This window comes from Ailuropoda melanoleuca, chromosome 17 (assembly GCF_002007445.2).
Source record: "Ailuropoda melanoleuca isolate Jingjing chromosome 17, ASM200744v2, whole genome shotgun sequence".
NCBI lineage: Eukaryota > Metazoa > Chordata > Mammalia > Carnivora > Ursidae > Ailuropoda > Ailuropoda melanoleuca.
The window spans coordinates 39,539,156-39,552,764 of NC_048234.1; the positions used below are offsets into that span (position 1 = coordinate 39,539,156).

Consider the following 13,609-nt stretch of genomic DNA (forward strand, 5'->3'; position numbering starts at 1 on the left):
GCCCTCCCATCATGCTGGGCTGTGCTCCTGGTCACCTACTGGCCTCTCAGCCTCGGTATCGAATTCTTCACCTATACAGCTTCCCAGGTCGTGGGTCAGACACATCATCCCCAGTATTTTCGTGGCTGTTCCACCTGTCCACTGCCACTAACAAATCACGCCAAAGTGGACAGGCAGAAAGCAGCAGGTTGCTGTGCTCTCTCATGCTTCCGTGGGTCGCCCAAGCGTTCCTGCTTGGGGTCTCTTGCGAGGTGACACGGTGCTGTTGGCTGGGGCTGGAGCCATCTGAAGACCTGATGGGCCAGACGTTAATGTCCACTCACCTGGCCAACCTGTTCCAGCTGCTGTCGGCTTGGAGGGAGCTGCGGATGGGAACACCTCCACATTCTTGGGCTTCTCCCGGGATGGTGGCGGGGTTCCAGGAGGGACGCCCAAGAATGTGTGCCCCAAGAACTAGGCAGAAGTCCTGGAATCACTTTTGCCACATTCTGTTGGTCAAACAAGGCTCAAATTCCAGGAGACCAGAATGAGAGTCCATCTCATGATGGGAGAGACGAGGTCACACGACGGGAGAGCATGTGAGCTGGAAGACGTGACTGACGCCATCTTTGCAAAGGACGGTTTGCTTCCCCTCACTTAGCCGTGGACTAAAACTTCAGCATCTAACTAAAGCCATAAGGTCTTTTTTTTTTTTAAGATTTTATTTTTATTTATTTATTTGACAGAGAGAGAGACAGCCAGCGAGAGAGGGAACACAAGCAGGGGGAGTGGGAGAGGGAGAAGCAGACTCCTAGCAGAGGAGCCTGATGTGGGGCTCGATCCCAGGACTCCGGGATCACGCCCTGAGCTGAAGGCAGACACTTAACGACTGTGCCACCCAGGCGCCCCAAGCCATAAGGTCTTTTGAGGAGCAAATGTGACAAATCAAATGGGTTTCATCCAAAATGGTTGAGTCCTAATGGGGGAAAAAAGTGTAGAAACTTAATGCTGAGATTTCACAATTGTTGCTTAGAAATATGCCAAGAAGAAATTTGGTGCTGGTTTTCAGCCACTGAAACACTGTCCTCTGGGCTTTTTTGAGAACTACCAAACGGAGACAGCTTGTTAATTTTCATCCTTTACATGAGCTCGATGTGCTTAGAGACGCCAGCTCACATGCATGGCCTCATTTCGTGTTGGCATCACCCTCACACAGATGGGGAAACTGAGGCTCAGATGATGTTGGGATTGGCATTGCTCCGTACTGGGCAGGGCCCTGTTTGTGGGGCTGCCCTCACACTTCTCCACCACTCCCTCTTCTCTCAGAGGTATGGAGCAGTCTCTCTCATGCCTCTCCAGCTTGGCTCCCACTGTCTCGTCCCGGACACTGTTCCTCCACACACTTTCTTCACCTCCCGGCTGGCGCTCAAACTTCAGGACACAGCCCAACCTCACGCTCTCCCCTGGAGCCTCACAGTGGCCGTGTCCTTTTTATGGCCCTTCCCATGCTACGGTGCTATGTGCTTGTCTGTCACATTAGTCTGTAAACCCTTTGGGTTCTTTTCCCCTGCCATCAATGTGAACTCATACTTGAAAAAATCATTTCTGTCACCTCATCTCTTATTTAAGACCTGTAATTCCAGTGTTCAGGCAGGATTCAAGCCACTGACACTCTTGCAAGAAAAATAAATGGTCTTCACTTTGTGCCGGGGGTTGATACATGAATTCAAAAGTAGAAATTATTTTGCTTTAATTAGAAACCTTATTGCAAAGCCTTGGGAGGAAGGGAGAGATGGAGCTGATCATTTGTTTGATTGAAGCCAAATCTGTTTCCAGCATTAATATAGAGAATTCATAATAATAAATAGTTACCATAAATAATTTTTTAACTTATATGTGCTGAGAAGAGACATATTTAAAATCAATGAAAAAATGGTATGCTGTTTTAGCCCTTTTGTTTTGAATTGGCACCCACCTTCCGGGGAGGGAGCTTGTTCCAATGTGGTGTCTCGATCAAGGTCAGCAATGGAAATGTTAGTCCCTAGGTTAGGTACCAGCACAAACGTACCACACATTGTTCAGCCGGATTGCTCTTCCTCCCTTCTGAAAGCAACACCTCTGTACATTCATCCCATCTTTCCCCAAGTGAGCAAAACTCCCACAAATAAGTTAATTTGAGAATAAAACCCGACTGGATTATTAAACAGAGTTCAGCAGCTTTACTTGTAACGCATTATGAAATATAATGGACCTGTGAAAGCCCACATGCCTCACAGATGTTGTGTGCCATCCTTGTGAGCTGACCTTGAGAATCTTTTGTGTCTTTCTAATTGCTAGTGTATGCTTCTGAAGCACACACGCAAACATGACGAACTCTTTATTGCAGAGAACTTCAGAGCGTGGTAACACAATGGTTTTAATCGCTTAAAACACTCCCTGAGTCTTCAGGAGGGAGGAGAAGGCAGCACTGCCCAACTGCATTCAACCACAGCCCTCCTCTCTGTGCCTCTCCCTGACAAAGCTTCTTCCTGGAATGATTTCTAGACCCATCTGTAACTTCACAGGGAGGTAGGCTTATATTTCAAACAAAATGGACACAAGCCCGGGACAGCAGCGGGGTTCAGTGAATAGAGCGTTGGAGGCAAATGCTCCTGGGATTCACTTCTCAAGTGTGGAACTTACTTGCAGGAAAGATTTGAGGCAACCAGAGAAAAAAATCTCTCTAAGGCTTGGTTTTTTTCATTGATGGAAGAGTTGATGATGATGTGAATTTCATAGGGTTGTGATAATGAACAAGGTAAATGTGTAAACCTCCTTGTATAGAATTCTGGTTACAGTTCATTGACTACAAGGTGATTCAATTAGATACGTCAATGAGCTAGACAAAGACGTTAGATGGCAGATGGTTCTTTATGAAGTTTTGCTCCTTTTATCCAAAGTTTTCTTTTGTTGATAAAATTTATGATTATCTTTGAATCAAAAAATTTACTATAAAACTCTTTAAAATGGGATGTATCTCATTGGCTTTGTATGGATCTAGCCATTAGTGGTTAATACATGTTGATTACATTTAACTGAAAGCTTTTGTGTCAAAATGAATTTGGCTGGCTGTACCTAGTCCAACAAACTGCTCTGTCAGTTATTAGGTGATGGAAAACGTGAGTACATTTTTAACAACATACAATCGATTCTCATTATTTGTGCTGTAGTTATGTTCTATGACTTTACTGCAAACACTAAATCAGCAAATAGTGGACCATTAGTTCTAGAGAAAATACAGGATTAAGTTTCTGTGAGCCTCTGTTCATAACATTTCCATCATCAGATCAGTGCATAACCTTGTCTCCTGTGTGTTTCTGTTTAAAGGGTCTTATGTCATACACATTGTTGATTCCTTAACGTTGGACTCATGGCTGACAGCATTGATATCCCTGCCCAAACAAAGCTTATCTGTCCATTACGCGTTTTCCCCACAAGTCCATCACAGCCTCTGTGCTTATGAGCACTGGATTTCACACTTTGGGGGCTATTTTAAATAGTGAAATCACCAACAAAAAGCAAAAATGAAAAAAGCCTGGCACTAAACAGACTATTGAAAGGACGTTTGTTTACTCTACGGAAGCTGGCTTAGAAGGCAGTGTCGCCTTGACCTGCCACAGCTGGGCACGTGCACATGGGGTGACTCGGATCCTCAAATGACTGTGGCCACACTGCCAGTGTCGATTATGAAGTTACAAGTACATTTCAGTGAGGAGGGAGAATTTGCAGATACGGCTCCTGTATTATGCGTTGTCACTTTACATGTGCTGGTATACAGTGAGTCTCTGTTTTCCAGGGACAAAGCTGCCATTTCCCCCATCCGTGGACTGTCACTGCCGCTGTCCATGGGGGGGGTGGTGCTCGTCGCTGAGGAGCCTCCGGTGTTTGCAACAGGAGGGAGGCTAGAGCTCAAGCGGCCCCCCCACGTGTGCAGCCTCTCCCCCCCCCGCCCCCCGCCCCAAGGCAGAGCTGGCCTTGCTTCTCTGTGTGCATTTGCTTTCCTCCCTGCCCAGAGCTCACCTTGGCAGCTGTATTGGATTGTTCCTCTAGGATCCCATGATGTACAGAAGCTCTTGCCCAAAAAAGCCTACACAAATTGTTTTTTCCCAGTTGTTATTATTGGGGGAGGGGGATCGGGGAAGAGGAACTGGCCCAGCAAAGTGGGTATGAGGGAGCTGGGGGGGGCCAAGGGCCAGCTGCTCAGGAAGGAAAGGGTGGGAGCAGCAATTAACCACCAGTCCAGCTCAAATTAGGCCTCACGAAGCAAATGACTGTGTTTAGAAAAGAATCTCTTCTCCGAGGAGTCTGCCTGTGGTTCACCGCAGATGTTGGGTAGTCAGATAAATAGGAAAGATGTCAGGAGAGGTGTCTTTAAAGAGGTAGCATTGAGATGGGTCTAGAAAAGTGGTCCTTGAAATGAGCCTACACCTCCTAGACCATGTGCAGCCAAGGTTAGTCGGGACACTAGCCACAGCCGTGGGGGTTAGAATCACACCTTCTCCTGGGCCAGGGAGGGTGTCCCATCCCACCTGCAGGCCATTATCCCTGCCTGCTTTCCCTTCGTGGGGACCCGGAAGCGTGAGTGAGATCGACTGCCTGGTGAAGGAGTGGATTCCAGATGTTTGGCTGCAGATGTGGGCAATGCAGTCCGCTTGGGCCTATGCACACACTCCGGGCCTTGATGCACAGGCTTGCAGTGCCTCCCCTTGGCCCAGCCGCTAGGGTAGGTGGCCCTTGATGCTTTCGCCTTCCCATAATTAAAAGGGGAAAAGAACATGGAACGTTTGGCAGGAAAAAGAGTTTGCGATAGTCTTCGAATTTAGGCTTGCGTTTACGTTCTTCGCCTCTCTTCTGGCTTTTTGGTTTTGTTGTTCAAAGCAACGTGATTCAAACCCGAGTCTGCCTTGAATCTTTACGGCCCCTGAGAAAAGTCACAGTGCCTGCGTGAGAGGCGTGCATGGGCCCAGCCCCTGGAAGCATGGGTTGTGTGTGGGTCAGAGGTCCTGGGTTGGACCAGCGCCCTGCCCCACCGTGCATCCTGGGACCCCTGGGGAGCTCTCAGCTGGGACGTGATACCCTCTTTGTGAGAAGGGGTACCATAAGCCCCACTTCAGCCGAGTCTGTGAAGTGGTAGCTGACTTTGTTCCGTAGTCAGGCTGTTTTCCTCCCCCACCAGCCCCATCTCTGCTCCCCACTTCCACCCTCCAAGAGACAAAAGCCCGATTCTTTGCTCTTCAGAAAAACGGAGAATGTCGTAATAAAGTCATAACAGATCCCATGGCGTTTTAAGGTCGCGAGTTTACAGGCTGTTGATGCTAGCGTTCTGGTGTGATTTATCTCACCCTGCTATTCTGCTGCGGGGGGAGAGAGAGCCTTAACCTGTCCTGCAAAAATTTGGCGGTGCTAAAAAAATAATCCTTTACTATGTGTTTTTTTTCCACTGACCCCTGCTGCTAAAGTAAATGAGTAATGCATTAAAGTATCCATTCTTTCACATTGAAATGTTACTGTTCATTTGATTTTCTCTCCCCTTTTGTCTTTATGTGAGAATAAAGCTAGTTAAAAATAACTGTGATAATTCTCTATATAGCAGTTCTCCAGCATCTGCGAAGAAATATACAGATCCTGCGATGGGTGGATCCAACCTACTTTGGGCTCTGGGAAAGAAACAGGGTGCCAGCGTTGATACAGGAAAGGCTCTTTGTATTATGTCTCACTTACTTCCAGGGTAGCTTACTTATTACTTCTCAAGACTTTCCCTGCTTACCTCTTTATTTTATTATTTTGTGTTAGGTTCTGTTATTATATTCTTTTATACGTAGGTAGGAGGCTCTGGTTACATGCTGTGGCATAGGATATGGGGTGCTTTCCTCTGCAAGAAATTGAAAGCCCAAATCAAACTGCCTCTAGCAGTAAAGGGAATTTATTGGCTTCTGTTGTTGAAAAATCCAAAGGCATATGGCTTTCAGGCTAGGGTTGATCCAGCCATTTCACAGTGTTACCCCAAACCTGATTTCTCTTGTACTGGCTCTGCCTCTGCAATGGTTGGCTTTAAACCAAGAGTGGACCTCCTCCTGGTCCCAAGATGGCTGGAAGCAGCAGCTGGGATCACGTAGTTAAGGGTTCACATCCAGAGAAAGAAGAGTCTCAGAAAACGTCTTTGTCTCTGCATTCTCCAAAAGGTCTTATTTTGGTCAAGTGCCTGTCCCTGGAGCCAGGAAGATACAGTACCCTGACTGGCTTAGCCTAGGGCCACACAGTGTATATCTATCAGTGGGGGTGCAGTCAGCTTCCTCAGACCTGCAGGGCCCCTAGAAAGGAGAGAAGGAGGTAAGGCTGCAGAAGCCACCAACAAATGTCAAGTGTATATGGCTAATCAACCCCCGAGGTGTGGACAAAATACATAGCTATTTTTTATATTCTGGTTGTTTCAATTGATAAATATTGGTGCTAGAAATAGGTCCTTGAAAGCAGAGCTGTATATATTTTTCTATCAGTTCGCTCATCTTGATCCCCTGTTTTCCCTGGACATTCAGGAGAAAGGCTTGTCAGCAGGCCTTCCTGCTACCCCAGAGTCTGACATGGGAGGGAGGAAGGAAGCATGGAAATGGAGGCATCATTCCCCAGTCAATAAAATATTCTTCAAAACCAGAATCTGTACCGCTTGCAACATTATTCGTAAAGAAACAGGTTTAATGAAACGGAAATGTAATAAGAAGGAACCCTGCTTAATTTGTTACCTTCCCACACTGTGGACTTTCCTACTCACCATCCCATGGCCCCTCCTTGCTCATGCCATGCCACATCCTTGCCACGTCCGTGCTCAAAAGCTGGGTTTTGTAGTGAGCAATAGAGAAATGTGCAAACGACCTGTAACCTCTCATCTTCTGTCTGCAGTGGGCAGTTTGCAGTGGTGAAGAAATGCCGGGAGAAAAGCACTGGTCTACAGTATGCCGCCAAGTTTATCAAGAAAAGGAGGACGAAATCGAGCCGGCGGGGCGTGAGCCGCGAGGACATCGAGCGGGAGGTCAGCATCCTGAAGGAGATCCAGCATCCCAACGTCATCACCCTGCATGAAGTTTACGAGAACAAGACAGACGTCATCCTGATCTTAGAACTGTGAGTGCTGTCCGCGTGGCTGTGGCGGGGCCGGGGAGGCACCGGCTGGGGGTCAGGGCAGTTGCGGCCAGCCCCGAGCCTCGTCAGGAATGAACTCTGCTTTGCCAAATTCGAGAACAGCCGTGTGCTGCCTGCCCCAAGACCCACCCGTGCTTATCTAGAGTGATGCTGAGGAGAGGCTTCCATGAAGGTAGTCCCACCCGACTTGGAAGAAGGTCCCCAAATCTTGGGGCTCCTCTTCCTTTGTCATGACGTCATCTGATTCCTGAGCTGTCTGATCAACTTTAAGCTTGTGTTCCTTTTCTCCTCTCGCTGTCCCTATGCCTTCCTTGGTTTTTCTCCTTCTCTTCCTCCTCCTTCCATCTTCACCCCCCACCTCCATTCTCAGCTGTTGGAACTGTCAACACTAATTACATGAGAGGGTAAGATTGAACCAGCATCACTCAGGGGTGATTATAGGCCTTGTTTTTAAAGCCTTTCGCTTATTTTCTCCGGCAGGCCCTGCCTGTCGGATGTGGTCGTGGGCAACGGACTGTAGCGTGTTGTTCTGTGATGCGTCTCTGTCCCCGGGCCCCTGGCCTGAGTGCCCCACCCCTCGCAAAGAGGCCAGCGGCCGGGAGAGGAGAGGAAGTTCCCAGGGGCACCTGGCTGGGCATGCCTCTGGGCTGTTGGGACGGAGGGGAGCCATCAGTGCCTTGAGGGCAGGAACCACGGATGGAGCAGAAGAGGTGACACACCAGTCCTGGGTGGTTCTTAAGTGTCCGTAGGCCCTGCTCATTTCCTGGGGCCTCCAGAATTCAGATCTGCTCTTCTGCCAGCCAAACAGCTCTCCGTGTTTGCACATCTCTTTGGGTTAGGAGGAGATCTTTGAGACCAGATGGGATGGAAGGAAGTGAAGGGGGATTTCTGGAGGGCCCAGCCTAGCCCCGGGGGCAACAGGGCACTGGGGTGCCAGCAGCTTCTCGTCTGTCACGGGGGTGTGGGTGCTTTTTTTATGGGTCTGAGCAGCAATTTGCTTAATTATAAATTGGGGTTAATAAGAGCTACCCCTGCAGGGTCTTGAGGAAATAAGTGAGTTAAGAATTTGACGATACCTGGCACAGTGTCTGATTCGTGGACATGTGTCCTTCCTCCCTTTAAACCAGAAGGGTCTCAGCCTCTGTGCCCTAGAGACTTTGGGGGCTGGATGATTCTTTGTCCAGGGGCCATCCTGGGGGCTGTGCGGTCCTTAGCAGCGCTCTGGTTTCTACCCACTAGGTGCTGGTGACGCCCTGCCCACGGGCTGTGACAACCAAAACAGCCTCCAGACAACGTCACGTGTCCTCTGGGGGCAAAACACCCCCTTTCTCCCCATTGAGAACCCCTGCTTTAAGGAAGAACAGGGCTTTAAGAGCACAGGGGATTAAGGGGCTTGCTGGGGTGCAGCACAGGAAAGAGACGTGTCGCAGTGTAATCCTTGCTTTATGTGACAACTCGCGAACCAGACAGAACTGAGATCAAAATCCGGGCCAATCCTTTATCGTCCATAAGCCTGCATTTCCTTTCTTAACGGCTGTTATAAGAGGCCATGAATACAAAATTCGTGGGAAGAAATGTTACAGATCACAGCTGTTTTGTCTTTTCAGAGAATTACTGGGTTGTGCCCCGTGACTCAGGAATGTCGCTTATCCTCTTTATACCCCGAGCTGTATGGTGATGCCTGTGCCTTCCCGCCCTTCTGGCTCCCCTCTGCCCATGCATGTTTGGGACTCCGCTGCTGGTGCCTGACCCCATCCCATAGAAATTTCCCCTAAGGTCCATTTATTCTGTGCATCGATTGGGTGACATACAATTACTTTTTTTTTAACTTCTTGATTTTTACAATTTTTTTTTTATTTTTACAATTTTTAAAAAATATCATATAGTTAATCTGACGCTGGAGGAGGGAGGGCTCAGAACAGTCCCATTCCATTCCCCCCAGCTCCCTTGTCTCATTCCTTTATACTCACACACACCTTCCGCCCCCTACCTCCTCGCAACCCCTAAGCTGTTCTGTCTTCTCAAAAATGCCCTATAAATAGAATGATACAATAGTCAGCCTTTTGTGACTGGCTGCTTTCACTCAGCATATTACTTTTGAGATTCAGACATGCGTGTTTTGCTCCTTTTTATTGCCGAGTGGGATTCTGCTGCAGGGATGCATGTTTGACCACTTACCCCCTGAAGGACATTTGGGTTGTTTCTAGTATTTGGTGATCATGAATAAAGCTGCTATAAACATTCACTTACAGGCTTTTGTACAATCTTAAGTTTCATTTTTTTTTTTAAGATTTTTATTTATTTGAGAGAGAGAGCAAGAGCAGGAGGGAGAGGGGGGGAGGAAAAGAGAACCTGAAACAGTGTCCCCGCTGAGCACAGAGCCCGCCACGGGGCTCAATCCCACAACCCTGAGATCATGACCTGAGCCAGAACCAAGAGGTGGAGGCTGAACCAGTGAGCCACCCAGGCGCCCCAAGATTTCATTTATTTGGGATAAATTCCCATGAGTGCATAGCTGCATGGTTAATTTTAGGAGAAACTGCTGAGCAGTTTCCTGAAGTGGCTGCATGGATAGAAGCCCCTCCAGCAAAGGCTGGGAGGGCCAGTTGCCCCACCAGCACTTGGAAGTGTCAGTATTCAACAATGTCAGCTCTAGGATATAGCCGTTCTAGGAGATGCACAGTGGCACACAGCCTTCATCGTGCATTGCGTGGTGACCTTGACTAAAGGTTGAGCGAGCCCACTGAGAATGGCCGTTAGATGGAAAGAACAGAAGAGGCCCGAAAAGACGTCCCTTCCCCATGGGGTCAGCTGCATCTTTCTCCTCCCTGAGTATCTGCTCTTCACAGCTTCCAGCACCCCTGTGAGCAGATTGTCCCTGTCTTCACCTACCGGGCATGTGGGCGGTTGTGATGGTGACCTTTATGTGTCAGTGGGGATGTTTGATCCAATATTATTCCGGTTGTGTCTCAGAGGGTGTTTCTGAATGAGATTAACGTTTGAATCAGTAGACGCAGTAAAACAGATCCACCTTCCCCAGGGTGGGTGGGCCTCATCTAATCAGTTGAGGGCCCCAGCAGAACAAAATGGAACCTTACCCATAATAAGAGGCATTTCCTCTTATCTGATGGCCTTGGAACCTAGGACATTGGCTTTTTCCTGCCTTAGGACCACACTGGACCATTTGGCTCTCCTTGGTCTCTAGCCGGGTTCAGCCCACTCACCCTGCAGATCTGGACACTTGTCAGCTTCCATGGTTATGTGAGCCAATTCCTTAGAATGAATCCCTGCTCTCTCCACGTACGTACACGTACCTTCTATTGATTCTGTTTCTCTGGAGAGCCCTGACTGATACAGTTAGAGGGAAAGTATATGCTTGTTTAGACAGCACAAGCCTGTCTCCTTTGTGTGTATTTACTTTGCCACAAAGTATTGTCTATTTTAATAGACAATTCAAAATATTGGGTCTGCCTAGGAGAGACCTCAGTCATCTTTGTCTTGGAAGAAATTATCGTTCTAAGTTCTATTAGCTTTAAGGGAAGATTAACCATCAGTGACACATTCCATCTCCTCTTTTCTTTCTTAAGAATGTTGAGGCAGGGGGCACCTGAGTGGCTCAGTTGTTAAGCGTCTGCCCTCGGCTCAGGGCGTGATCCCGGCGTTCTGGGATCAAGCCCCACATCGGGCTCCTCTACTGTGAGCCTGCTTCTTCCTCTCCCGCTCCCCCTGCTTGTGTTCCCTCTTTCGGTGGCTGTCTCTCTCTGTCAAATAAATAAAATAAAATCTTAAAAAAAAAAAAATGTTGAGGCAGGGGCGCCTGGGTGGCTCAGTCAGTTAAGCGCCTGCCTTCAGTTCAGCTCATGATCCCAAAGTCCTGAGATCGAATCCTGCATCCGGTTCCTTGCTCGGCGGGGATCCTGCTTCTCTCTCTGCTTGCCGCTCCCCCTCCTTGGCTCTCTCTCTCTCTCTGACAAATAAATAAATAAATCTTAAAAGGAAAAAAAAGAATGCTGAGGCATAGTGGTGGTTTAGGAGAGAATCGAATTTGAAGAATTTGTGAGAAAATAGCCCTATGATGGACTAGTGGCCACGTGTCTGAATCCCTGGGTTCAGTAATCTTTCAGTGGCTGTATTTGTCCATGGTGAGAAGAGCTTCCTTCAAGCTTTCTGATGAAACGCGTTCCCTCCTTGAGGTTTGTGCCTGACTGCACTTGTATGTGTAGCTGTCACCTCCAGACTCCAGGCCCGTCCTTACAGCTGAGCTGAAGAGACCCCAAACCACCGCTCTGCTTCCTGTCTTGCCAGCTGCCTCCTGTGACCTGGGCGGGGTACGGAAATGGCATCTTTTCTGTCGTTTGTGAAGAAACTACTTGGTTTCTGTGTCAGGGGCACAGTTGTCAAATCCTAGCCGAGGATCTGCCCTTTAAGAATTTTGTAAACCTTGAAAGTAGCTTTAAAGAATATAGTCCCCCAGCCCCCGAACTTGTTCTGCTGGGAAAGCAGCGTTTGTTTTGTGGCTGACCTGCATTTTGCTTCAGCACAGCACATACACAAAGGAGGCATGCGTGATGTCTGATCATGATTACATGTCTTCCGCACCCCATTGTTCCCTACGAAACCATGCCAGCCTGGAACTCTCCTCTGGCTGTGCTGTCACTCACCTGTGCATTGTCCCGTGGGCAAGCCACTACGAAACTTTGAGGTCAGTACTTGACTCATTTTTTTTTTTTTTAAGATTTTATTTATTTACTTGACAGAGACAGCCAGCGAGAGAGGGAACACAAGCAGGGGGAGTGGGAGAGGGAAGAAGCAGGCTCCCAGCAGAGGAGCCTGATGTGGGGCTCGATCCCAGAATGCTGGGATCACGCCCTGAGCCGAAGGCAGACACTTAACGACTGCACCACCCAGGTGCCCCAGTACTTGACTCATTTCTTAACTCTGTTACCTCATAGAAAGGGAAGCTAAGCTCTCAGAATTTAAAGTCAGTGCTAATCAGAGCCACCGGCTTCTAGAATTTTGTTCTAAAACTTGCTGTGTAGAAACAACCACGTATTTTAGGGTGTAGATTGTGATGCATTTTTCTCTCTAGCTCTCCTCTCTCCAGACATGGTTCAAGCCCAACGGCCTCAGGGGTCAGAGGGGTGATGTAAGTGAGCAGGTGTGGTCTGTATGAAGCCTCAGGGTTGGGGAGGCATCGAGGAGCAGTGAGGACGGTGGCTCAGCCAGAATCCCGATGCTTTGCGTCGGACCAATCGGTTGACTGCTGTCATATGGAAAATGCAGGGCGGGAATTCAAATCTTGTAATTTTTTCCAAGAAAAGTCTGTAATCTCGGCTTTCGATGTTGGCAGTTAATGGTATTCATTAAACAGAAAGACTAAAACCTATCTGAAGGCCACAGCTGCAGAGACCTGAGACTGCAGTCTGTTCTATCATAGCAGTGAGTATTAATTGATCACTGCTGTGGGGGAAGCAATGAGTGATGAACACCGTCGGAGGCAGCCCAGAAGGGCAAGACGCACACTTGGCGTGGAAAATGGGTTTTTGTTTTGTTTTGTTTTGTTTGTGTTTAATGTATAGTGTGGTTTAACACAGTGGCTTTCAAACGTCAGCAGGCATCAGAATCTCCTGGAAGGCTGTGGAAGTGAACAGTATGTGGCTGCACTTCTAGAGTTTCTGACTCAGTGGGTCTGAGGGGGACCCAAGAATTGTCATTTTAAACAAATTCCCAGCTGCTGCTGGTCTGGTGGTTAATTTCTGAGTAGCTGTTATGGTTGACTTGTGGGCCTCGCGATAAGATGTGTTGAAATCCTAACTCCCAGTACCTCAAAATGTGACCTTATTTGGAAACAGGATCTGTGCAGACGGATTTTGTTAAGATGAGGTCATTTTGGAGTAAGGTGGGCCCCTCCTCCACTATGGCTGGAAACATTGTAAGGAGGAGGCGTGTGAGGACAGAGAAGGCCATGTGAAGAAGGGGGCCTGGAATGATGTGTCCGTAAGCTACGAGGAGAGAGGCATGGCACAGCGTCTCCCTCAGAGCCCTCAGGAGGAAACAAGACACCTTGATTGTGGACTTCCGGCCTCCACACCCCTGCGAGGCCGTCAGTGTCTGTGGTTTTCAGCCCCTCGGTATGTGCACCTTGCTAAGGCAGCCCTAGCAAACGAACACAGAAGTGCTAGTTGAGTAGAAAACTGTACTTCCTAGACCGGGAGCCACTCACATGCGAGTCTAAAGTTCTGCCAGCAGGTCAAAACTGGACCAAAACACCTAACTATAGCGGCTCCATCAGGCAACTGGGCCACCATGTGATGGGTGAATGTCACTCTCGGCTGAAAGCCTGGGCAGAAGAGGTGGCAAGGGTCTTAAGGCAGGAGCGGACATCACCGCATCCCTACCTGCTTTGGGGTAGCCATCCCCGTAGCTTTGAGTCGCCTATCTGAAAGTGACCATG

The 13,609-nt window shown here is 48.4% G+C and overlaps 1 protein-coding gene across 1 annotated transcript in view; it reads left to right on the forward strand.

Moving 5' to 3' along the window:
- DAPK1 (death associated protein kinase 1) overlaps positions 1-13,609 on the forward strand; it is a 175,234-nt gene that overhangs the window by 86,933 nt on the left and 74,692 nt on the right. The window contains 1 exon segment of the mRNA XM_034646962.1: positions 6,916-7,137. Coding sequence (XP_034502853.1) covers positions 6,916-7,137 — 222 coding nt within the window.